Source organism: Apostichopus japonicus, chromosome 17 (assembly GCF_037975245.1).
Source record: "Apostichopus japonicus isolate 1M-3 chromosome 17, ASM3797524v1, whole genome shotgun sequence".
In the NCBI taxonomy this organism is placed as follows: Eukaryota; Metazoa; Echinodermata; class Holothuroidea; order Aspidochirotida; family Stichopodidae; genus Apostichopus; species Apostichopus japonicus.
Window position 1 is genome coordinate 4,244,749 of NC_092577.1, and position 27,762 is coordinate 4,272,510.

At 38.6% G+C, this 27,762-nt stretch overlaps 2 protein-coding genes across 2 annotated transcripts; one reads left to right on the plus strand and one right to left on the minus strand.

Moving 5' to 3' along the window:
- Nucleotides 1-1,861: 1,861 nt before the first annotated feature.
- Nucleotides 1,862-14,193, minus strand: LOC139984326 (zinc finger C2HC domain-containing protein 1A-like). The gene is made up of 9 exons (XM_071998203.1): nucleotides 13,979-14,193; nucleotides 13,134-13,195; nucleotides 11,331-11,459; nucleotides 10,558-10,693; nucleotides 7,756-7,892; nucleotides 6,788-6,968; nucleotides 6,077-6,176; nucleotides 4,636-4,773; nucleotides 1,862-3,818 (listed from the first exon to the last, which is right to left on the minus strand). Exons 1-9 carry the CDS (start codon nucleotides 14,007-14,009, stop codon nucleotides 3,647-3,649), a joined length of 1,086 nt encoding a protein of 361 aa, XP_071854304.1. The 5' UTR covers nucleotides 14,010-14,193; the 3' UTR covers nucleotides 1,862-3,646.
- A 2,702-nt stretch (nucleotides 14,194-16,895) lies between these two features.
- Nucleotides 16,896-26,177, plus strand: LOC139984319 (pancreatic triacylglycerol lipase-like). The gene is made up of 9 exons (XM_071998186.1): nucleotides 16,896-17,053; nucleotides 18,041-18,468; nucleotides 20,022-20,148; nucleotides 20,735-20,851; nucleotides 21,903-22,022; nucleotides 22,602-22,865; nucleotides 23,430-23,556; nucleotides 24,224-24,421; nucleotides 24,916-26,177. The coding sequence occupies exons 1-9, from the start codon at nucleotides 17,011-17,013 to the stop codon at nucleotides 24,989-24,991; spliced, it is 1,500 nt and encodes a 499-aa protein (XP_071854287.1). The 5' UTR covers nucleotides 16,896-17,010; the 3' UTR covers nucleotides 24,992-26,177.
- The last annotated feature ends 1,585 nt before the right edge of the window (nucleotides 26,178-27,762 follow it).

Here is a 27,762-nt window from a genome sequence, read left to right on the forward strand (position 1 = left end):
TTGTATTAATTTAGGAAGGTTTGGTTACATAAACACAAGCAAACAAGCCTTTGCTACAACCCTGATCTCGTTTTTTAAGTGCACCGTCGAATAAGCTAGTTAGGAGTTACACGATAGCCTAGTTTAGTATTTCGCAATGGATCAATTGGATCAAATTGAATATGTACGTGATCCTACTCTTATAATACAGCGATGTAGTCTACGTACACTAACGTGTTAGGGAACAGTACTACCGTGCATTGGGCACCTAATCAACCAGAATGCTAAAATGCATTGTGGTTTCGATGATGTATCATGACCAGTTTTCTTCATGAATCTGACGTAATATAAAGTGAGGATGTACATGTTTACAAGGGTTTCACGATTTTACCTCTGATGAACCCAAATGACCTCCACCAAAAGCAGCAGTCTTCTTTAACTCAATGTGGTACTTCTACACACTAAATTAAAGGTCGGCCCAAGCTTCCAGTATTGCGATATCATGTTTACAAGGTTTTCACTATTTGACCCCTGATGACCCCATATGACCTTTGACCTCCATTAAAAACAATAAGCTTCTTGTATTCATTGTGGTACTGCTACACGTGACATGAAATATGAAATTGGTCAGACCTTCCCTTCTTGAGATATCGTGTTTACAAGGTTTTCACAATTTGGCCCCTGGTGACCCTAAATGACCTTTGACCTCCACCAAAACAATAGGCTTCTTGTACTCAGTGTGGTACATCTATAGACTATACACATGAAATATGAAATTGGCCTGACCTTCCCTTCTTGAGATATCGTGTTTACGAGCTGGGCGTCACAAACGCTCTCACACACACGCATACACCATCATGAATGCATATGTTACGATTATCATCAAAACCAATGATAACGAGGACCGAAAGATTTTTCCGAAATTTACTTATTTTAATCTTAAATCGATGTGTAAAAAACAGGTTACTCTCCTCGCAATTGTTGGCATATGTCTGTGGCTTCTGTTGGGTGTATTCCATTCAACTTGGAACCATCACAAAATAGGACGTTAGCCCTAACCGAAAATATTAGTTTCAGACACGTTATCGGTAGTAAAATGCGTTTTCCACTGCGTTGGAGTTATATCATGGTTTAGCTAGCATCTAAACCTTAAAGGAATAACGAAGGCAGGAATCAAAGAAAATACATATTATTCAGTAACCTCGAAACTATCTAATTTTCGTTTTTAAGTTAACCGCTTTCTGTTGGACTGAATACGCTCGCTTAGAAAAATTGGTTCCTAATGCCTAACCACAATGCACAGTAAGCCGCCATTTATTATGCAATACGACTGAAATTCCATCTTGATGACTTCAGGGGAGGAACAACTCTCGTAACAAAGTCTTTTACGGTTTGGTAGACTCCCGTGGAATATATTCAGCCCTGACCTGACCTTCTTAAATAAAGTCCTCCTAAATGGCTTGACCAATTTTCTTCAAACTTGGTAGGACAATGGTCAATGATACCAACGGTCACATGTTCAAAGTTCAAATGAATAAATATCGTACAATTTTGTGCAAATAAAAAAAAGTCCTCCTAAATAGCTACACCGATTTTCTTTCAACTTGGTAGGACCATGGTCAATGATGCCAAAGATGCCATGGTCACATGATCAGAGTTCAAAAGTCAAATGTTCAGTACAATTTGTGCAAAAGAAAAAAAATAAATCTTTCATGACTTGAGTCAACTTTTTTCAAACTTGGTAGAAAAAAAATTATCCCATGGTAGGATTTTCATACCACTTAATTGTACCACTCTCATTGGTAAATGATTACATACATAATTACATAACAATAATTACATAACAACAACAACAAAAACCAAGGCAATTCATGAATACATGCTCATTCTGAATATTTATTTCTCAAGGTATGGTTTGAATACTTCTTGTTCACAAAATAAAATGAAACCAAGGTGTCATATGGAATAAAATATCGTCATATAAAATGGTTTGGTAAAATTGCAGGGTTGTTTTATAGGTACGAAAAAGAAATTATACTGTACACAAATACATAGGCCTATATCACATAGCAAGAAATGAAAATAGGGACCAAAATAAAAAAAAAAGTGGTTAAATAATGTGAAATATTATTCAAGACTTATATGTAACATGATGAAGGACAATGTCATCAGGAACAACCACAACCAACCAATAATAACAATATTTATTTGACTTGCAAAAAGATGTCTTTTAATGTTGCTCATCATGCCAGTATTAACCCTTTTCATAGAGGTTTGGTTTAGGTTAAAACTTCATAACAAATTTTGGAGATTGTCATTACATTGTGGATTCTATTCAATATACCAAATTCCCATGACAACCAGTTATATGTTATTATTCCTACAAAAGCTTCTCATAAATGTCTTATGAGGATACCTGTATAGTTTGTGAGAATGCTATGAGAATATGTGAGTTTACTATCAGAGATTCCAAAGTGCAATGAAATCTTATGAGAATCACACAAACACCAACAGGCGGTCTCAAAAATACTAAAAACATCTTGTGAGAACGCCACTATAGCTTGTGAGTATGCCATGATAACCAGTGAGTATAAAATCCAAGCTTGCAAAAAGCTTGCAAGAATGGCACTATAGCTTGTGAGAATACACAAGAACTCCATTATGGCTTGTGAGAATACACAAGAATGCCATTATGGCTTGTGAGAATACACAAGAACGCCATTATGGCTTGTGAGAATACACAAGTACGCCATTATGGCTTGTGAGAATGCATAAGAATACCACTATGGCTTATGAGAATACACAAGAATACCAATAGAGCTTGTGAGAATACACAAGAATACCACAATAGCTTGTGAGAATGCACAAGAACACCACTATAACTTGTAAGAATGCATAAGAATGACACTATAGCTTGTAAAAATACCATCATAACTAACGAGTATACTATAAGAGCTTCCAAAAACTTGCCAGAATGCCATTATAGGTTGTGAAAATACTATGATATGGGGGGAGAGACTGCCATTTGCCTCCCGTTCTTGTGAAATTCTCAAAATAACACTTTTCATAAAATGGAAATACCCTTCAAATCAAATTTTTATTTCCATTTTTAAAGGGGAAAAAAAAAAACATTTTTTGAAATATGATATTTTGATACATATGATATTTTTTGATATATGAAAAAAAAACAGGGAAATGTCTGTTTAATGCAAAATGTAATAAGAAAGTGTATTGTGTGGGTTATTAGCAATACATATTCATGTAAAGTATGGTTAAATTCATAAACATTATGCTGACAATATACTGCCTACCTATTCCTACCTGTACACACACTTTGCTAATTGTCATACAAACTACTCTGAAGCCCTATCCTGTACTTAATTAATGTGTGTTTACGTTGCAGCCAATTCTTTCATCAATATTGGTTAGTTTGCTACAGCGACCGTCTTGTGTTTGTAGCCATACACTCATCTCCAGCTTTGCGACAATTGGCAGAACAGAAAGTTCTCGTCCAGTCTGTATATCTATTGTAGAAGCTCATATCATTCAATTGACATCGTTCACCAACGTTAAACTTTTCTTGATTTTGACTTGCTGCTGGTACAGGAGAACACATTCTCCTACAATCAGAGCCCGGTCTGTGGTGTCTTATCTGACCTTTGACCTCTCATTCGAGGTAAGGCCTTTTGGTACCGCATTCGCAGCAAAACTTTGCATGGGGTACGGGATACTTTGTGCCGCACTCGTAGCAGAATTTGGAGGGCCTTCTACCGATACTTTCTAAACTACTTTTTCGGGACAGAGGAGGGGTTGGCGTCCGACCCGTGAGAGGACTGCTTCTGGAAAAGTAGAAAAAGAGAAAAACCAATTTGAAGAAGAGAACATGTCTCCCATGATATTTAAACCGTATTTTAGTTGGTTTGCTTTTACAGACAATAGTTGGATAATATACCCGCATGCATTAACTGCCCTTATGAGTATGGAAAATTTGTTGTAGTAGGCGGGATCTGTTCCAGTTGGCTGGGCCTGTGTTTAGCAGACAGGGTCTGCTCTAGTGCATGTGTGAACTGCCTCCTCGAATAGTACAAGACACATGGATAATATATTGTAGTACAGTAGGCGGGGTCTGTTCCAGAAGGCAGGGCCTGTCTTTAGCAGACAGGGTCTGCACTAGTGTATGTGTTAACTGCCTCCTCGAATAGTAAAACATACATGGAAAACATATTGTAGTAGGCGGGGTCTGTTCCTGTAGACAGGGTCTACCCTAGTATTTGTGTTTACTGTCACCACAAATACTTCATTAAAGTATGGACAACACATAACAGACCTAGTATGCCAATATCTTATAGCAGGAAGGGTCTCCTCAATTAGAACCGTACAATATGGACAAACACAATTTCTACTATGCAACGGGATCCATATCATTAGTAAATCAAAGTTTAGATTGTTTTTTATTGAAAGTGAAAGTGATTTCTGACAACCAGGGTTGAGCCTGGGGTAAAAAAAAAATCACGGAACTTTTGCAAAAATTGCGGTATAGGCTCCAGTTTGCGTATGCTACAGTGTGTTAGGATAATAGTTTTTGTCCGTGAGGTAGAAAAGAAATCATGGGTATTCCGCGAACTCGCGGAAAAATCTCATGCCTGGACAACATACCGGTCACTGTTAGCTGATTTGACTTTGTGGTGTGGAAAGATACGGCTACTTCTGGAATGATATCCATTTGTCAGTGGCGATGGCTCTGAGATGTTTTCATCCCCGGTTGAATCATCATATTCATCTTCGCTGTAATTTCTGCAAAAGTATAGAAAATTTGGCAAAACAAAACAACACGTTTCCATAATTATAATGGCAGTCAAAACTAAGAATACAATAAGAAGATATGCTTTGTATGTTTCATGAAAATAGCAAAAGAAAATAAGTGAAAACGTTTTGCACAACGACTCGAACTGAAAAGACAGCGAATCTATATTGATTTTTCTGCCTTCAAATATTACAGCTCTCAAGCAGAAAGATATTAATGAGAACAAAATAACTGGAAAAATCATGAACGTTTTCTGACAGAGCAAGGTATTTCTTTGTCGTTTTAAAATTCAAAGAAAAGACAACAGTTACATTAGCTACTGTATGCATTTACGCAACTGGATGAATTACGAACTAGCGCCCTCACTTTACTCAACCTCTCCAAAAATGAAAACCATCAGTGACAGTTGGATGGCATTCTAGAGAACACTAATCTAACACCAAAAATCATCTTTCTTGATACATACTACTGTATGTTATCAAACAGGATCTGGGGTTTTTGTTGCTCGGATGTCAGACATACACACATAGAAGTATATATGATTAAAAAATTGGGTCAATTGAGGCAAGTTTAGAATGCTTTAGGCATTCCATGAGCAGCATACGAAATTGTTTACTAATATTTGCTTTATATATAGCGCTTTATACCAGCGACATGTCTCAAAGCGCTCTACAGACGTTATATTACCCCTGGTCAATAATAACCTGTCCCACAGACAATCCCTCCAGTCGGCAGCAGATATATACTGCGCACAATTACAAGTTACCTCACAGGTATACCCATTTAATCCCTGGGTGGAGAGAGGCAAGTGAGATAAAGCATCTTGCCCAAGGAAACAACGTAATGAACTAGGCAGGAATCGAACCAGTAATCCTTGGATCACGAGTCCGACGCCTTAGACAATTGGCCACCACGCTCTATAGCGAGTAAGGGAGGATTGTTTACAAGAGAAAAACTTTCTGGCTGTCATAGAGTGTGTAAGCTATCCAAATATGGGTAGGGTGTAGCTAGTGAGAACGTCTACAAGGACTTAGAGACCAAGATACTTGCTTGACATAGTGCGTAAAATCAATGGGGAAGTTATATATGTATTATGCTACCTTTAGAGCAATCAGCTCATTCAAATATTATGTGGTGCTAATTGTGTTGTATTCAACAGACTTTTTACACTCTCCCATCCAGAGCATTTGAAAATATTCAGGAATTGGCAGATAGTTGGCCTCTCTATTTATATATTTTATCGAGGTGTACCACATGTAACTGTTTCAGAACAAAAACGAAAACGTTTTGTACCTTCTCCTTAGAGAGTCTCCACTGTTATTCCTTCCGGGCTTCCTGACTATCGGTCTCTCCAAGCTACTGCTTCTGGCCTTAGGACCACTTAGCGATGAAGCTATGACAATAGCAATAGAATATGAGGGAAACGACATTATTATTGTTTTATTTATTTGTTAGTAAAACTGTTGTATTGCCATGGAAGGGTCGGACAACGTTGACATTGATTGTGGCAATAAATGTAAGACACGCACAAATAGCGTCAGTATTTTTCATAATTTTGTTCTCCAGTTATATAAGATGTACAATTATACTACACCCCCCCATCCCCTACCCCATCACAAACTATACCACACCCCCCATCCCGACCCCATAACAAACTATACCACAACCATCCCATCCCCTACCCCAATCCCATCACAAACTATACCACACACCCCTATCCCCTACCCCAATCCCATCACAAATTTATCATAACCCAACTTGACCTCTCTCTTTGCTGTGATTTGTTTCTTCCTCTCTCTTTGCAAAATATTTTGTTCTTTTTCTTGATTGCATAAATTTTTTCCCACTCTCTTTTGCCTTTCTCTTCACAAAATATTTGGTGGAATTTTTTTTTTATAAAATTGCATAATGGTCAGCTTTAGGCTGATCTCAACTGTCTACTTCCACATGAGTACCCTTATCCCTTCTTCACCGCTAGTGTCCTACTCTTCCAAGACAACTTACGTCTCTCTTGCCTTGGAGGGGGGCCACTTCGCCTCCGGCCGATTGTCATCGATTCATCGAATTTGTCCTCCAGGGTCTCCCTTGACAAAGAGTCTTTGTTTGATTTACCAACCGTCCTAGACAAATTCGATCTTGGATTTGGACTTTTCAGCTTCTTTGCACCGGGGAGAGGTGGCTTATACTGTAGAAAGGAAATGATAGAAAAGAAATAAAATGATAAGTCCTAAACATAAAATGAGCAGAGTGTTGAGTAGTGCTTACAGCACCGATGTGGTATAACTGTTTATTTAAAATTCATGATACTGTGGGACTGGGGGAGGGGTGTGGTGGGGTATGAGAGAAGATGAAATTGTTTGGTTTTGCAGCGTTCTATCTTGGGTGGTCTTTTCTTATATAGTACCACAATTCATAAAGATGTGAGCCTAAAGTTTATCACAGGTTATTGCACGAAGGGCCGATTCATACTCCAAATATTTTGCGGGTGAAAGATGAAGACAAGCCATTTATGGTAACGACATCTTAATGGAATGTTGCAATTATAAGTACAGCTGAATGTTGACTTTCTTCAACTTTTATAACACATAGCCTGCTACAACTGATCTCTGATCAGCTGCTTGGAAGTATGCAAAGAACTGTAATCTTAACCCCAAGCCTGAGATTAACCACAACTTCGGTCGACCAATATTACGAGCAATGGTTGCAAATGGTCGGGATTCCTACAAACTTTGTGACCACCAAAAGCCTGAACTACACGAAAGAGACATCACGGAACGCAGAAGTAGGAAATCACCAGAAAATAATAATTTGAAAACTCTCGATCATGTTGTTTTTAGCCCGTATTTTGAACCTCCCGGGGGGTGGGGGGGAACATCCGTACCCTCTACCACAGAGGGTCCCGTCTAGTCAATATCACTACCAAAGAATATGTCAAGAATCGGCACGGACAGTTATAATATATTTATCGCTACCTTGGTCTTTGTGTTGAGTTGCTCTTTCTTCTTTTCCGGTGCTCCTATCCGTTTGCTCTTTTCTTTACACCAGGGAATGTGTCTCTCTGCTGCGCTCTCGTTGAAGTGACGTGAACAGGACGGGCACTGTACGTAATCTAACAGAAATTAATGGGAATATGAATCAATTCACAAACACACACAGACCAAACAATCTGACAGAAATCCATGAGACCATGAATCAATTTGAAGTTAACATACACATATAAACCAAAAAATCTGACAGAATTCCATGTGACCATGAATCAAGTTGAAGTTAACATACACATATAAACCAAACAATCTGACAGAAATCAATGAGATCATGAATCAAGTTGAAGTTAACATACACATATAAACCAAAAAATCTGACAGAATTCCATGTGACCATGAATCAAGTTGAAGTTAACATACACATATAAACCAAACAATCTGACAGAAATCAATGAGATCATGAATCAAGTTGAAGTTAACATACACATATAAACCAAAAAATCTGACAGAATTCCATGTGACCATGAATCAAGTTGAAGTTAACATACACATATAAACCAAACAATCTGACAGAAATCAATGAGATCATGAATCAAGTTGAAGTTAACATACACATATAAACCAAAAAATCTGACAGAATTCCATGTGACCATGAATCAAGTTGAAGTTAACATACACATATAAACCAAACAATCTGACAGAAATCAATGAGATCATGAATCAAGCTGAAGTTAACATACACATACAACCCAAATAATCTGACAGAAATCCATGAGACCATGAATCAAGTTGAAGTTAGCATACACATACAAACCAAAGAAATCCATGGGACCATGAATCAATTTGAAGTTAACATACACATACATACCAAACAATCTGACAGAAATCCATGAGACCATGAATCAATTTGAAGTTAACAAACACATACTGTACATACCAAAGAAATCTATGGGAACATTAATCAGTTTGAAGTTAACATACACATACAAACCAAAGAAATCCATGGGACCATGAATCAATTTGAAGTTAACATACACATAAATACCAAACAATGTGACAGAAATCCATGGACCATGAATCAATTTGAAGTTAACAAACACATATAAACCAAACAATCTGACAGAAATCAATGAGACCATGGATCAATTTAAAGTCCACATACACATACGTACACGACACGATCCAACAGTTAAATCTTGTGCTCATCAGTCCACATGGGGCATTCGCCATTTTGATTTTCTGCAGTTTTCACCTGAATTCATGATGTATCTGATTGGTTATCATTCAGAATTTGATCGCAGTCGGGTCGTGGACAACCACAAGCTGCCACGACCCAACCCACAAGAGACATCCCCTGACGCAACAACGAATATCGTATGTGTTTGACATGCCCGACTTTTCGTCACGACGAGGACCGACTGTCGGTTGGGAGTAAGATTTCGCACAAATTTCACTGACACGTCCCCGACCCGATGGACTTTTTGTCACGTTCGAGTCAGTGCAAGCACCTGCCTTTAGTGTTCTATCCTTTCATTTTCTAACCTTTGATATTTGTCTTGCCTATTCTGCAATGACCAAATCCCAAGGGGCAATTTTCAAATCCACGGAGAGTCATACAATAGCCTGAACCTCACAGACAAGTCAACATCCCCCAACGACTAGTATTAGCCTGAACCTCACAGCCAAGTCCACATCCCCAACAACTTGTATTAGCCTGAACCTCATAGCCAAGTCTACATCCCCAACGACTAGTATTAGCGTGAACCTCACATCCAAGTCAACATCCCCCAACGACTAGTATTAGCCTGAACCTCACAGCTAAGTCCACATCCCCCAATGACTAGTATTAGCCTGAACCTCACAGCCAAGTCCACATGCCCCAACGACTAGTATTAGCCTAAACCTCACAGCCAAGTCCACATCCCCAACGACTAGTATTAGCCTGAACCTCACAGACAAGTCAACATCCCCCAACGACTAGTATTTAGCCTGAACCTCACAGCCAAGTCCAAATCCCCCAACGACTAGTATTAGCCTGAACCTCACAGCCAAGTCCACATCCCCAGAGACTAGTATTAGCCTGAATCTCACATCCAAGTTAACATCCTCCAATGACTAGTATTAGCCTGAACCTCACAGCCAAGTCCACATGCCCCAACGAGTAGTATTAGCCTGAACCTCACAGCCAAGTCCACATCCCCAACGACTAGTATTAGCCTGAACCTCACAGACAAGTCAACATCCCCCAACGACTAGTATTTACCCTGAACCTCACAGCCAAGTCCAAATCCCCCAACGACTAGTATTAGCCTGAACCTCACAGCCAAGTCCACATCCCCAGAGACTAGTATTAGCCTGAACCTCACATCCAAGTTAACATCCCCCAATGACTAGTATTAGCCTGAACCTTACAGCCAAGTCCATCTCCCCCAACGACTAGTATTAGCCTGAACCTTACAGCCAAGTCCACATCCCCAACGACTAGTATTAGCCTGAACCTCACATCCAAGTCAACATCCCCCAATGACTAGTATTAGCCTGAACCTTACAGCCAAGTCCACATCCCCAACGACTTGTTTTAGCCTGAACCTCACAGCCAAGTCCACATCCCCAACGACTAGTATTAGCCTGAACCTCACATCCAAGTCAACATCCCCCAAGGACTAGTATTTAGCCTGAACCTTACAGCTAAGTCCACATCCCCCAATGACTAGTATTAGCTTGAACCTCACAGCCCAGTCAACATCCCCAAAGGACTGGTTTGAAATCAACTTGAAACTTGGAACTAACCTGGGTTGACCCTTGGTTTCTGGGATACAGGTGTTGGAAGCGGTGCTCCAGTCTTCATGGCGTGAGTTACTTCCCGAGCAGACCGCATTGCTTCAATAAAGTCTTCATGTTTTTGTCTCCAATTGTTCTTTTTTTTCTAAACAATGCAAGAAATAATTCAAGCAAACGTTTTTTTATTAAAGATTTTGTTTGTAAATACACATCTCAAAATAATGTAGTCCAATGGTACAATTGACTTTGATTGCAAAGGTTTCTTTCAGATGGTTCTCTTGTTCTCATATCGGTTTCCAAACTTTTACTCATACTTTGCCTGGAAATTTTATACAAACAGTTGTAATCAAATCATCATCAGTTTTTTTTGCCTTTCTTCCGTTTTTTTCAAGAAATATGATATTCCCTTCCGTTCACCAAAAACTTACAAATCCATTTCTCTATAAGTCATCAGGGGCACACCCCTCTCCCCCCCCCCCATTCACTCTCTCCATCCACCAAGCTTTCAACCTCCACGTTGCCAATATACGAGAAATGGTAACAGTGATTGAAAAAGATTGGATGAGCGCAGAAGGATATAGACTAAACAATTTGTAAAAGGCTGCAAAATACTTTACGCGAACAATTATGAAAAGAAAATTATGAATCCTGAATTATGATCTCAGCTAACAGATGACGATATGAAGTTATCATAAAGTACAATAATCTGACCAAATAAATGACTTTCAGCGTAGATATTACAGTAGGTAATCACAGTGACTTTGTTGGTATGTCAGACTCACTGATGGTGGTAGTGGCTTGGACGATTTTTCAATCTGGTCAATTCCGAGGTCGCTCAGCCGCTTCTTGGATGTGTCAAACACTTTCCTCTGTTTGTTTGCATTCTTTTCACATATTTTCTGATGCTTCACCTGAAGAAATGATTAGATGATTACAATGATGTACAGTATTTACTTACAATACATAGTTTACTACATTATATATATGAATATCATTTAATTATTTATTACAGTGAAATTAACTTAGTTTCGGGTGACGAAACTGTGAGTCTCCATACAAGCTACAGGTAGCATTTATGTTTGTATGTATGTACAGTATATTAGATCCTCCTGCAAGCAGGAACTTGCGAAAAAGCCTCATTGGCTTATCCAAGCCGCAAGCTGACAGAAGTCAGTCTCTTACATTCATATTTAACGTCCATGATTATGAATTGTCAACAACTCTGTAACTGGACGACATACATTAATCTTTGGAATGACTCGAAGCGGGGACCTTATGACTGGAAGGCACCGGCGTTAACCACTGAGCTAACACTCCATATATAATATATGAGAAGAATGCAAAATGCTACAGTTACTCCAAATACAGTATGCCATGAAAGAGCCACTTTAAGGAGCCACTGCACGAGCAGCAGTACCAATCAACAAGAGAGTGTAATGCTGTGTCAAACGTACTCTCTTTCAATGTTGAATTACAGATTTAGTATCTTAATAATGCAGACTCCAGCAGCATTCTTGAACGCTTCATTATCGTACTGTAGCTCTCCAAAACAAAGTCGGTGGTCGATTGCTCTTTATAGGGACGTAACAATAAGTGTGAAAATGATTTCTGGTCTTGGATGTTGTCGAATAAATATGGACTGGTATTTTTATGTGGTTTTTCTATGGTCTATCATTTCCTTTACAGAAAAAACAGGCTACTCTCATATCTTGTATGAAAGAGGCTTCAAGAACTAGTGAAATCTGAACCAAATTTGGAATGAGCGGTCTAGTGAAACACATTGGGACTACCAAGTGAAACTACATAATGCACTGCTACCATAATTCATGGATTCTTGCCTTACCCTCAGTTAACATCACTACGGTACATGACCAGTTAACTTGTAAACACAAAGATTATCGTGATAATATCAGAGTAACAGACAAAATAAATAGGGATTCAAGAGCTGTGAATGACATCTTTGTAAGTTTTAGGTCATTTTTATAATCAATATATATATCATTTTTTTGTTTTCACTGCCCTGTGGGTTGTTACCAACTTACTGTACTAGGTCTACAGTTCTTGTCTAACATTACTTACTGTATTATGAACTGAAAGATAATCTCTGTTTAAATCAACATCACGTGAACTGATCAAGTTTTACATCTGACTTGCAAATCAATGAGTTAATATATGCTTGCAGTGATAATAATTCCCCTTAGAAAAAAGATTTACATACATGTATGTTTGTAGGGTTCCAGCCTACACAGCATGCATCTATTGCCTATTGTTACTTACCTTTACTTATTGTGCACCTGCTATTATAGTAATTACTTGCATGTGTCTCTATGCCCAGATGTTATTATGTAATCATCTGCTGACTCTGGTCTCATTGTATTATGTTATGGTAAACTGTTATTCTTCCTGTATGTTTGTGATTGGGCAACTAGGTTGCTTGGGTGTGGTTAGCCCTATATGCCCCTCTGCCAGAGCATCGCTAGACTAGTCTAATAATATGACACTACAGTACAGTTAACCAGTTACACACCGAAGGTGCCACTAGGTGGCATACCATACAGTAAGTTGGCTTGATTTGAACAACTTACCAGGGTCTCGAGAACAAACGTGCGACCGCAGCATGGACAAGGTTCCAGATCGGGAGGAGATGCTGTATGCAGAAGACAAATACATATCTTGGTCACTTTAAAATAAATTGCAAGCATTTAATAATCGTGTGTTGAATTCCCCCACAACTTTTGTGGTTAAGAATCAAAAAAGAAAGGAAAATGTCATTTTTCATCTAATCTTTAATCTGGACCTGAGATGTTTATCGCTGCTATGTACACTGTGCATGTATTGACTGTAGACTAGTGTCTAATTACCTACGGTAGCAAGCTGTGTTTTTTTTTTCTGGGATCGATGGTGGTGTCTAACACTTCTGTTACACCTCATTCGAAACTAGGTTAGATAACCGGCATCAGACGTTTCTTTGTGCGCGAGTCTTCACTCCTTTAAGCTTCTAAATATCTAAAGTTTGGCACTAAGTTAAGACTAAATTGAATAGCATGGAGGCATTTGACTACTATTAGTACTACTCAGTACTCTGGTTAACCATATATATTCATTTTACACTAGGCATAGAAGTAGTGAGTCATCGTACTCTCACTCAGTCAGTCAAACAACAAATATTTGTCTGGAAGGATCAAAGTTAGCTTTCATGGCATACTGGGGCCAACTTAGTCAAGGAATGACATGGGGCTAGACCTACTGTAGTTGCTGTAGTAGGCTGAGTCCTGCACTACAGTAGGCGTAACCTCTTAAACTCTATATATTGCCTTAGTTTTGGTCTAGTCTTCGTACGCTATACGCTACTCTTTTTAGGCTTATTGTAGTGTAGTGTACTGTAGAATAGGCCTAGCCTATTAGGCTAAATGTCCTATACACTGCTCACCCACTCTTTCAGGAATCTCGTTAGAATCCATCTCTTCGGTTCTAAGCTACAAATTTGGGTCCTTTTTCGGCAAAGGTTCAGAAGCATTAATTTAAGTGATTACTACGTACAAAACAAACATGAACAAATATGATAATGCGGCAACAGACATCGTCACTACATGTTTTCTGTGGTCAATAGCAACGAGGAATATATGAAAAATTGTGATCGATTACTAGTGTACCATAACTTTACTTTCTCGATTGATTCATTTCTATGTAGCGCCATCCACTAGTCTTTCAAAAGACTGCTCAAACAACCGTTCTCCTAACACTGCGAGATTGACTGTTTACAAAACTTTTTGCAATTTTTGTTCTGCATGGTGCTACGGAAATAATGAAACCCTGAATTAGTTCAACAATGTTCAGGATAATGTTCTTTTGTCCAATATTATTTCAAAAACTGCACAAAATGGTTGATTAGTTCTAGTATTTCAAATCTTTCATTACAAACAATGACTTCGATAAACTCCTAATACATTTTGTTTCTAAGATCGACATGAGTAGGCCTATTCATTTCTTCCCGGTGAAGATGAACTTACATTCTACACTCAACAGACTTAATGAATACTTCGTGATTCTTAAATTACAACATCAGCTCATCCACTGTCCTGAAATCCATCTTTAGGACACGCCCGATTGTGTTCTTTTTACATAGGACAGAGAGCATGTTGAGTAGTGACGTAGCGCCATCACATATTAAAGTATATTTTATATTGATATGCAAAAACCCCTAATTTGAATGTTTGTATTTGAATTGCTTTTGAGACAGACACTACATTGATGGGATTGATAAAAGAAAGAAAAGTTATTAAGCTTCGTATTAGAAAGAGGCGTAAAATTTATATTTTTTCCATGCAAATCTCTGTATATTATGCGGTATCCGCGAATTGATTGGAGGGTAACGCTCGAACCGTCACCAAAACTTGTCTACCGCCACCTATCGCAGAGGCAGGAAGCTATTTCAGACTGAACGTTGGCAACAGTTAAGTTGGCTTGAGTGCTCGGGGGTAGCCACGGAGGAGAGGATGGGGGACGAGGAATGCATGATGGGGGGGGGGTCCATGGAACGATTCTCAGGAAGTTTGTGCAATCCCAATAGTCCACGTTCTCTCGTAGCTAGTTTTAAGCACGAGCATGGAACATTTAAAAAAAGGAATCAGTCCTCTGTTTTTTTTTATTAAACAAATGCGTATGTCATTCTTTTTTTATGCAAATTTTTGTAAAGGGTGAATCCTTACTTCGTCTGCTCCTACCTTTCCCTGCTTTTATAACATCGCAAAAATTTTCATAATTCCCACCAATAGATGCAACGAGTTGCATTTGTTTCAGAATTTTGCCCGAAAACAGTGACAAATTATTTATCGTATCGATGATGATACCATGACGGTGCCATTGCTGTCAATTATGCAGTGTCATCCGGGGAGGGTGTTACGCCCCCCCCCACCCACACACCCCACCTCCCATCGGCAATATGAAACAAGTTCAGTCGTTGGAGTCTTTACATTTAATTATATAAACTATAAATATATCAATATTAATATTAACTACTGGTGTCCACATGTACCCACTCCGGTTCAACTCTTTGAGATTTGCGGTTACAGAGTTCATTGTAGAAACAAATTTAATTAACAGTGTACGCCTCAGAATGCAGCATTTGACTTCTATAGAAGAATAACATTTATTTGTTATTCTTAGTGGAACCTCAAAAGACCCGTCCCTCTACATATCAGTCGGTTTTAACGACCCCAGGCCCACACCCCTTCATAAAAACACTGATCCATCTCACCGGCCCTACAATACATGGTTCATGCCTCTATTTGAAGTCAGTAGGGCGAATACAGAATCCCCTCCTCACGCCCACCATTACCTTTAATTTTTATTGCTATGTTAGCATATGTCTTGTCTGGCACTCTGAGGTTGTAAGTTCATCTCTTGATACTGAAAAATAATCCAGCTGTTCCGATAAGCGTTGTCATCCATAGCTGTTCAGTCTGTCTTCGGTGTCGGTTTGGTTTGTTTAATTAAAGAATAAACATGTTTGTTTGTTTAAGTCATGGGAGAAACACCAAACGGTTTGGCGTTAGTGTACTTTACAGTTTATTTCTAATTTAAAATATAGCTAATGTGACATTGAATATTTTACCGTTTGAAAGACTCACGATAAGTTCATGGATAATAAGAGCCTATGAAGGTCGCCAGACCTACAAACTAAAATAACATTTCCATCCTTATTAACCACATCGTAAAACCGCACCCATCTACCTACCCACACACGAACCCCTCCCCCTCCCCACCCCACACACACATACAAAGTCAGCCTTGTATGCCTGCGGCATATGCTGTGTAAATGTAGCATTATTCATAAAATAATGCCAAATCACAAAGGTGGAATTGAGTAGACTTGAGGCCAAATCAAATTACGGTGAAAAGATTTAAACATATATATAGCGTCACTGCTATTATATAGTTCTCTGTGGCCATATTCCCGTCATCATAATGACGTTATATGCCTCCATCAACAATGTTTCTATATCATAGGGCTACACACACTCACACACACACGCGCGCACAAGCGTGTTATATACATTTAGACCGAGGACCATTTAGACCGAGGACCACAATATTTTTTCCATTGTTCAAATCCACGTTCCCAATCTTAACAATAACCCATAACAATAGAATTCTTTTCGAGGACGTGGTGATTCTTTAGGAATCACATCCGAGGACCTCGAATTCTTTTGTTCAACTCCTCGGTCAGAATACAAAACAAGTGCACAGTGACAAATTAGGTAACACAATTTCTCTTGAGGACAAACAGCTGTAAATAAATATCAAGCCCGCTAATAATTTCTGAGCAACTGATCCCATCAGTTTTTTCTTCAAACTATATTGAAGGCCGCCCTCAATTTCTGATGTAGCGCTTAACTTTGTGTTCGTCTCCAACAACCATAACGTTTCTGAATTCAATGTGTACATTATCGAAGGACCAAGATGTTGAACCTGTGTCTTCTCGCCTTTCTTTTCGGCACAACTTGTAAGTATTTCTTATTTATTAATCATTTAACGTACTCAATGAATCGGCGGTCAATATTGAGTGCAACAGTTCGAAATATTAATTTTGAGATAAAGAACAGAAAAAGAATAGCAAATTCAGATACACTTACATCATATGTGGCCAAAGTTAATTTCTTGTGGCCTAGTAGTCTGTCAACTCCATATTTAAAAGAATATTATTATTTCGTATCATTATTGTTAAATTCATGCAATTGTTGTTATTATTATTATATTTTTTTGTCTTTTGTTTTTCACCTGTTCTTAATTTTATAATATTTGTTGTTGACTTAAGATTAATAATATAGGTTTCAAGATATGTGAAATTTCGTTTTCGATTTTAAATTCAAAAATCTCGGGAAAAATTGATAGTTAGAGTTCCTTGGTTTTGATATTCGTCTGTCGGATATGCCTGCATGGCTACCGAAGTTTAGATTCTCTGCACAATCTCTATAATATACATATAGCCTATTCATTGCAGTATGTGGGAATCGACCGAAATGTTAATTACGTCGTATATACCATTTTTGTGTTAGTCTGGGGAGCATATAGCTTCTCCTTCATAATCTTTGAATTACAACAACAGTGAAAAGTGTCTTTCCAATATTCAGCTGTATGAGTATACCTCTCCCCGAATAATCTCGTGGCATTTACTATTTTTCTTGTTTGGGCCCGTACGGTTCACACATTGGCAATTTGAATAACCCTTGTACCTCCCTGGTTATCACACCTCATCCACCCACACACCCATCCCCTATCTCTCACAAAACAGGTATAGAGAGTGCGTTTTATATGAGCCAATCTATGTCGCCTCGAATCTTCTTTTCAAATAAATAAATTTTTGAAATGAGTCAACCATCTTGAGAAAGTTTAATTCAGAAGAAATTAGTTTAACAGAAAAAAAAGTTGAAATGACAATACCATCAATTATAATACATCATTTTGATATGATCACGTGATTACAATACAGTTGCCGGTGAGGTGTGCTATACAGACTTAGGATGTTTCGATAACGCACCGCCATTTTTGGACCTCCAAGATCGGCCACTGAGTTTGCTCCCAAGTAGCCGCGAGGACATCAACACCACATTTCTCTTGAACACCCCTACCAACCCAAATGAATCTGGCCAACAGCTAGTGTCCAACCAGGATTTGACCACAATTTCATCGTCCAATTTCGATTCTAACTTACCGACTAAATTCATCATTCATGGATACTTGGAGGTTGGAGATTTAGGCTGGATGACCGATATGAGTTCGGCAATGCTGTCACAGGGGAGTTATAACGTTTTCCGGGTTTCGTGGGATCTGAAACCAGGCAACGACCATTACGCCAAGATGTCATCGAATGCTCGAATTGTTGGAGCAGAGATTGCCCTCCTCATTGACCAATTGCTGGTAAGGAATTTCGTAGAATGTACCGAACAGTGGCGTACGCAATGGGGGGGGGGGGTGCCTCACACACACCTACAACGTCAGTCGGGGTGAAATAGCTATCCCGGGATTTTGTTTATTTTCAGTCGAGCATTATTTTAATGTTTTGAAATATTGTATAGATTTATGTTTTGCTCCATGTATACACACCGTAATCCGAACAATCATGTCGTATGGTATACACTATGATACGAAAGAAGTGGTTTTGCGAGATTTGACCGGTAGATTCTGTTAGCCTGCGCCCCTTCCAAATGAAACACTTCCGATGCAGGAACAGAAGAACGCCCTTCCATATAAAGGCGCAAGCCCCTACTTAAATCTGTCGGGGTGGGGCTGGAGGCAAACTTTGAAACTTTTAAATTCACGTACACGCCACTGTTTCATACCTGCGATAGAATCTTTGCAGTACCGGCCAATGAGAACAGCATAATATTACATTAGATTATGATATTACATGAGCGCCCTTTTAGTTCCTATGGTACATTTTGAGAATGGGAATATAAACATATTATTGTTTATCCTGTATTTCCCCCCCCCTCCCACCACCCAAAAAAAAAAACATTTTCCCTGACCCTTTAGCTCCATCTGACCCATCTCATATCAGGCCTGCTTTTGGGTAACGTACCTGACCAAAACAGTGAGTTCGTTCCTACAAATCTTACTTACGCATTAATGATTTTATTTCTTAATCCTTTACCCCGATCATGCCCCCCCCCCCCCGGTTGCTCGTGCACCGAATTCCAACAATATTCTGGTGTTTCTAATCCTATTACATAGTTATTGATATGTTTATTCATTACCTAAATTGTATTTTGTTTTTATTTAAATGGCTCGGTACTCCTGGGAGGTTGGTATTGCCAGGGTTGGGGCAGACTCACAGTAAGTCATCCCCCACCTCCTCTGGCTGGCACTAATTAAACTTTTGTCCATTTTTTGTCAACGCTTCCAGACTGAACATTACGTGATTATCTTCTTTATTCTTACTCTATTCTCATTCATTTAATAGTCTGCTTTATACTTATTTTTTTGCTAACCTGCAGGAGTCGTCAGACTTGGTCCCCTCCCCCTTCCCCTTCCCCCACCCGTCCTGTCACATTGACCTAAATTGCATTAAAAATCCTGTAGTAAGCTTGTTTTCAGTTTTTAAAGATCCAACTGAGTTTCGTTAACTTGACGGTGAGAGTTGCCACCAGTGCCGATGGAATTTAATTCAATACCAACAACAGTTCAATAATGGCACTTCCAGCAACAACAAAAATCTGTCACTTCCAATGCTACAAGTCAAAATATTTTCCTGGTTTAGTTTACATGTGATACCATAGAGCAGACTTATAATACAACGAGCAGGATACTCTCGGAATGAGTATGAGTACCAGTACAAGGCTATAAGCGTAAATAAGTACTCAATTTTGTACTAGTATCGATAAATTTCCCCTAGTACTGAGTACAAAAGCACAAGGTACGAACACAGGTAACCCTGCTAGAAATACGAGTTGTTTGCTTGATATTTACTACAGACGTATGCTCCAGCTGGATCAACAGCCAGTGATGCTTCGAGCTATCATCTGATAGGCCGGGGAATCGGTTCTCATGTCGCCGGGTACGCCGGGGAGAGACATAACCCCAAACTCGGCAGAATATCTGGTAAATCTAATTCATCCCAACAACTATCGGTTGATATATAGAAAAACACCCGATATTTCCCAAAATTATCGCTGATCATATCGAAGCTTCGTCATGTAACAAATATATTTCTATACCATCGGGCAATTCTTTAAACTATTTGATCATGATTTTGGATTGACATTCACAAGCGAAACACACGCAAAATTTATTTATAGCCATTCGGGAAAGCTGGTTATCAAAGAGTATTTTGTCCATTTAGAGAGATCTTTTACAGTTTTCTGATTTAGCCAGATTTACTTTTGTTCAAGAGTTCAATTAAAAACTTAAAGGTTATATTTTAAATCATTAACTTTTTGTGGGTTTTCTCTTTACTTGCTGCTTGTAACTAAGTGTTTCTGTACCCCTTTTACCAGCTGTTAATGTACTCAACATTTAAGAAAATACGTTTCATTAACACCAATAACTTCGCACCCCTTGGGGGCTTGCCTCTCACCCCCTTCCCCACCCCAAGGGTTGTGTACATCGAAGTGAAGACAAGTTATTTTACAAAGCATATATTCATGATATAATTCCTTTCCTGCATTTCCTATGGTTTCAAATCTAGCCTTGGATCCAGCCGGTCCTTACTTTGAAAATTGTGACGTCATTGTCCGATTGGATCACACCGATGCTGAGTTCGTTGACGTCATACACGCTGATACTAATTTAATCCGTACTATGGGTAAGTTTAACCGGTTCCGCGAAATTGTAGTCAAACTAATCACGAGGGTATACATTCTATGGACTGTGTAATAAAATGTTGCTAATTAATGCCCCTTATAAGGCTTTTCCTCAATCCCACCCCGCCCTAACATTTAAAAATACATCCTTTTAGTATACCGATTGTTTCATATCGAATTTTTAACGAAATAAAATTTGCAACAAACGTACAATAAGAAACAAAAACGAACAAATGTCGCCATGTAAACTCAGGGGCGAATCCAGGGTGTTGGATAGCCGTGTGTGGGTGTAAACACATCCTCTCTAACCTCCAAAGTAGTTATAAGCACAATCTTGAGTTCAGACCTAACTATATAGATCTAATTTATAATCTAAATGTGCCCCATTAGTCGGTTATACAACGACCGCAGGGCCACATTCCTGTACTATAGAGTAAAATCTTGAATTCGCCCACTGAAACCCGCATTAAACTCAACTCGTCTGCCGAGTGGATTATTTCAGAGAGCGAGTATATAAAAATACATATTTTTTTTTCTTAGTTTGGACGTCTGGTAATACCACTGTAGAAAAAATGAATTTCATACGCATCAACTTTATCACCTTAATCACCTTAAAGTCATTAATGTAGGCACGTGATGTCGTGCTTTTGCCAAGTGAACATTTAACCTGTATTATAATACCGACAAGATGTTTCATCTATTCCAAACGGCGTGAATCATATTTCTGAATGGCAGTGCCTGTTTTATGTATGTATGTATGGGTTGTTTTTGTTTCGGGGATTTCTTAATTCCACTATGGCAGCCATAATATCCCCAAATAACCCCATAATAGTCACATCATAGCCAAATGATATCTCCATAATATCCGCATTAAAACCTAGTAATCGTCACACAATATACAAATAATAGCCTCAAAATAGCCAAAATAATATCCACGTGATAACCTCGGCACTTATAATACAGTCACTGTAATTAACAGCGGTGACGTCATATGTTTGCTTTCTTTCTCCAACAGTATTTTCTTCTTAATCTTAACTTTACTTCTTTTAACAGGTATGGGTATGCATCAGGCCACTGGACACGCGGATTTCTACCCTAACGGAGGTCACGATCAGCCTGCTTGCCCAAGTCGCATTCTATCAATTTTGTTTATTGAGGGAACGATTTACGAAGGTGATTACTTTCATATTTGGTACTAAGGTAATGGATGCGACATATGAGGAACAATGTAGAGGCGGTAGATAATTAAGTATTAGAGGGCGGTATATACTTAATTGTAGATGGAGGTAGATAATTAAGTAGTATATGTATATTATAAATATCTGTATATATATATATGTATTTAATATATGTATATATATATTTAATATATATATATATATGTATATGTATATATATATATATATGTCTATATATATATATATATATATATGTATATATATATGTATATATATGTATATATATATATGTATATATATGTATATATATATGTATATATATGTATATATATATATGTATATATATAGGCTGATAAGTTGTAGAGGGCGGTAGTTACTACCGCTGTAGAAAGCGGTACACCAGTTACTCTTTATTAGAGACTCTTTATTGGAACACGATTAATATGCTACACAATTTGCAGATATGCAAATGCAACTGCGGTTTTTGGTTTCACCGTTACATTTCACTTTAAAGTAATCAGTTTGATTTTGGAATTATGATACCTTCCTCTGATTTCATCTACCTCACACCCAGGTGGAGTACAATATGTCCTCTGTGATCACGAGAAGGCTCATGAGATGTATATTGAGTCCATTACTTCCGGTTGTAGATTCATGGCTTCTCCTACCGCCGATAACAATCTCGACAACTACGTAGACGGTATCACAGGATATTACGATGCCGCTAACGCCATGCCCATGGGCTTCCATGCAGATAAATCCTATATGATTTCTGAGACACAATACTTCCAACCTTACGTAACCCGCACGGTAGACGAGAAAGACGAGCTTCACTGTAGTAAGTGTCACTCTGAAGGGGGAGGGGGAGGGGGAAGGTGGGGGTGGTTCTGGTATTTAAATTAACTGTTAAGAAAATTGGTGGAAATTGTCGATATGTTTTAGTTCAAAACCACATCCTCGTTGCATCTTTTATGGCGAAGATATGATTTTGTTTTCATCTTTTTATATATATATATATATATATATATATATAGTATATAGTTTTTCGAGACTTATAGAAAGTCGATACACTGAAGGGACGCCGTTGGTATGTACATAACACAGTAATATCATTTCTGGGTATAGGTCCTATACGTATCACGTCCCACGTTGTGATATCAGGCAGTTATATTGGCTATAGTATATATACCACATATGCACTTAAATCTTAGTGCCAGGCTGATATGTTATTATTCGGAGGTTTAGACCATCCTTACCCCCAATTACCACCCACCCACCACCCCACATCATCCCCACCCCCACCTCATGCTGCCCCCCTTCCCAAAATCGTCACTACCCCCATCTTCGTATTTACAAAAAATCACGGAGATTCATTAATGTCTTTCATTTTCTTTGTTTATAGAGAGTCAATACAGAGCTAAAGTCTATTTTGACGATCCACGTGATGCCGACGAAGCTCACGGTGATCTATATATTAGATACGGTAATGACGCTGGCCTGTGGACTGAGAAGATACACATGGCTAACACGTAAGTCATGCTTTACTCAGTCTTAACATTTGTCAGAAAATAAGGTAAATATATATACATATACATAGACGTAAGAGGCGAGGGGGAGGGGGCTGGGGGCTGCAACCCCCCCCCAACCAAAACTGTTTGTGAAAATTCTGGCAATATGCTGAGAATTTTGCGGGCACCTACTGAAAGAAGAATAATTTGCAATGTGTTTTTCAATGGTTAAACTGATATTATTATTATCATTAATATTGTAACGACTTCCCCAATAATGATAACCAATATGGAAAGGTAATAATACGGAAAATGATTGTATGTTATTGGCATGTGATGTAATAACCGGATGGATGCCTATATGATATGCACATTGACATGTTTTAGTTATATTTTTGGGCAAGTCGTTACAGCCCCCCCCCCCCACCAATCAAATTAGGCTCCTACGCCTATGTACATATATATATTATAATTATATATACACTTACTTAACCGTGTCCACATACAAATGATCTTGGGTTGAGAGAATCTTATTACAATGAACAGCAGTGTGACAGATGATCACGTGATCAGGCACGATCTGGTGTGACCCCCTCTTTTTCTTCTTCTTCTTTGCCATGTACAAATGAAACACAAACCGCTTTCTAATTCAGGAAATGACTACTAATATTTTGTTCTTCTAATATAGTGGAGAAAATGCGTATGAACCAGGCTTGAGTTATTACGTCACAGGAGCCGGTAATTCCTTCGCTGAACCATTGACGCGAATCGAATTTTCCTGGGAGTACGACGGTGACTGGTACAATCCAATCTCATGGGATATCTTCAGGAACCCGGATGTCTACGTATCCCGTATTGAGGTCGATTCTTTAGACGTCAGACAAAGGTAATAACCAGGCCGATGAGACCGGTGTGGGGGCGGATGGGGTAATGGGGGTACAGCTAGGGGCCCAGAAAAAACGGAATAAGAATTAGTGAATTTCACATGTTTAAAAGTGAGGGGTGCAAGGGGGCTGGGGGTAGTTGTGGTTTGTGAAATAATTGGTCCCATAGCACTCGACGCTTCTTATAATAGCCATTAATAACTTTAAATGGTGATTGTATAGGCACAAAATTAATTTTAATATATTGTAGATCATAAACATTTTTGCTATCAAATTAACCAGGTTGTATTTGCCGCGTGTCCATACCACAAAACAGTGATAAAGGTTTTCCTGTTGTCATATTTATAGAGCAAATTTCCCTTTCACCTCCCCCATGCCCCCCCTCCTCCACCGAGGATAAAACTACCTAGATAGACGAGAAAGTGTCGATGGGAGTGACCATGACAACTATTGAAATATTAAATAATTGTTTTATTTTCTTTTATATCGTTTCCAGCTCTACTTTCTGCAGCACCGTTTCGGACGGGCTTGTGCGTTCCAACAAACATGACGTCATATTTCTGCCTTGCTAACTGCAAAAACAAAAAAGGATAATTAATCGATCAGAATTGTGTCAATAATATAAAAATTATTTTAATTAATTTTGCGCAAAATATAGAAAATTATTTTTTATTGTTTCTTGAAAGGTTAAAGGATTTAAAACGATAGAGAGTAACTCATAGAGATGATTATCTCATAGTATTTGCATAATAATTAATAGGTGCTCGAGAATTAAGGCGAACAAACACAACCTTGTCACGTGACTGCATCGTGGGATCTATAGCTTATGCTTTTCATTACTATAATAAGGGGACAAAAGACTAGAGATCTTATAATGTAAGGTAAATGTGTCATACCACACAATTGAGCTCAGTAGAAAGGAGAACAAAAGATCATTAGTTCTTTAGCTCATATCTATCGCCCCCCCCCCCCCCCCGCTTATGTCTATTGTTTCTTTCCGCTTATATCTATTGTTCCCCTCCGCTCAGATCTATTGTTCCCATCCGCTCATATCTATTGTTCCTCTCCGCTCAGATCTATTGTTCCCATCCGCTCATATCTATTGTTCCCCTCCGCTCATACCTATCGTTCCCCTCTGCTCATATATATCGTTCCCCTCCGATCAAATCTAGTGTTCCCCTCCGCTCATATCTATTGTTCCCCTCCGATCATATCTATCGTTCCCCTACGCTTCTATCTTTTGTTCCCCTTCGCTTATATCTATTGTTCCCCTCCGCTCATATCTATTGTTCCTTCCGCTCATATCTATCGTACCCCCTCCGCTCATATATATCGTTCCCCTCCGATCATATCTATCGTTCCCCTCCGCTCATATCTATCGTTCCCCTCGGCGCATATCTATCGTTCCCCTCCGATCTTATATATTGTTCCCTCCGCTCATATCTATTGTTCCCCTCCGCTCATATCTATTGTTCCCCTCCGCTATGTTGCCAGTGAAAGGTCTTTGTTTCCTTTTTCAATTGTACCATCATTCTGCTAGGGGTACAAAGCTAAAAGTAACTATACGATATTTGGCCCTCGCAAGTACCATGCTTGTAGACCCTTTGCTGCACCGTTGGGTAGTGTCACTAGCTAATATTACCAAACGCTAGAACTGCATGAAGATATCACTTTGTTAAAATATGACGTAATAAGAAACATAACATCGTATTATAAATGATGTGAAAAATTAATAATAATAAAAATCCCTGAAAAATTCCTCATCTGATTATATTTTATCCTTATTTGTTTGTGTTTGAATGTTCGATACAACTTACAGTGGCGTCATATATTTTGTTGTTGTTGAGCTGTGCGAAGGGCAAAGGTGTGTATGGGGGAGGGGTGAGGAGGGTGTCTATGTTTATCGCCGGGAGACACATGATGTACAAACATAATTGTAAAAGTAAAGGAGTCTCGTAAAAACAGAATGCCCATTTAAAATAGATAATTTCAGAAAGCAATGTTTTCTGTTTACCGAGCAAATTGACGGTTTTACCCGAATAATAGACGCTGCAATGACGGTGCCGCTAATGGAGGTCCACTTTGTGAATATAGTTACCCCTCTCTACCCACCCCTCTCTCTATCCATAATCTATCTATCTGTGTCTAAAAAAGCACTTTCTCTACCCTGTTTAAATTTTTACAATACATTAATATTTAATTCACGAACAGAAAAAAAAAAATCAGCATTTTTTTTTCCAAACATGTGACTTGTCACCGAGTTATAACGTGCATAAACACTGCAGTGCCTATAGAATCAACCGATATATTTAACCAGACAGTGTTTAGTGAGACGTGTCCCTGCTTCGGGTACTAATACTACACGGCGGTACATGGCGAACAAGTAAACACATACATTTTAGATTATGCCATTAGAAGTCAAGTGGACTAGTGTCTGTCTGCACTGTGTGAAATAAGCGTGTGACATTTTGTCCAAATTAATGTTAACGTACAAGACAAGCATAAACTTAGTTTACAAGTCGGCTCCCCAGTCACAGTCAACTTCTCACCGATGAAGTGTAAATTACCATAATCAGTGGTGTTGAGAACCCTGGTCGGCCCCTGGGATAATAATTTTGTAGCTGTGCATTTTTCGAATTTCCCGACCCCCCTCCACCCTTCCCCTCCACCCTCCCCCCAACGGGCTGTAGGTTCTCTGAACCCCCTTCGTTCGTAACACCTACCTAAAAATAGCTTAGTACGTGTCCTGACTATATGAGGCATGTCATGATGAAACCTCTTCAGAGTAACCGTTTAAGTAATACTTGACAATTAGATAGAACAGCAATTTAGTGCAATGCAGTATTCCGTGTTTCGCAGACCTTAAAACAGTCAAAAGGATATCTCACAATCCTTCAAGAATAATACTAACTCCACATACAGTCAAAAGGACACACACACACACACACACACACACACACAATAAAATCATGTCAATAAAAGAGAAATATATTCTAAGCATATTGGTGAAATTTTCTTTCAATTCCTATGTATAGTGTTCGAGATAACAATATTCGAAATTTCACATGTTTTGTACCAAAAGTGTGAATTTCAAGCAAACAGGTGTGACGTCATAAATGCGCACTGAACAAGTTGTTCTTCTAAATCCTTATCCAAATTTTCTTCAAAACTGATGGTTTTAATAAAATATGAATACAATATTGTCATAAAAGTATTGATATCTTCACATCTTACAAAAGAATTTTGAAACCGAATCCAATTCAAGGTCAAAATTATAGAGTGAAATAACCGAGGACAAAAACCAAACAACCAAAAATCATGACGTCACACCTGTTTGTTTCAA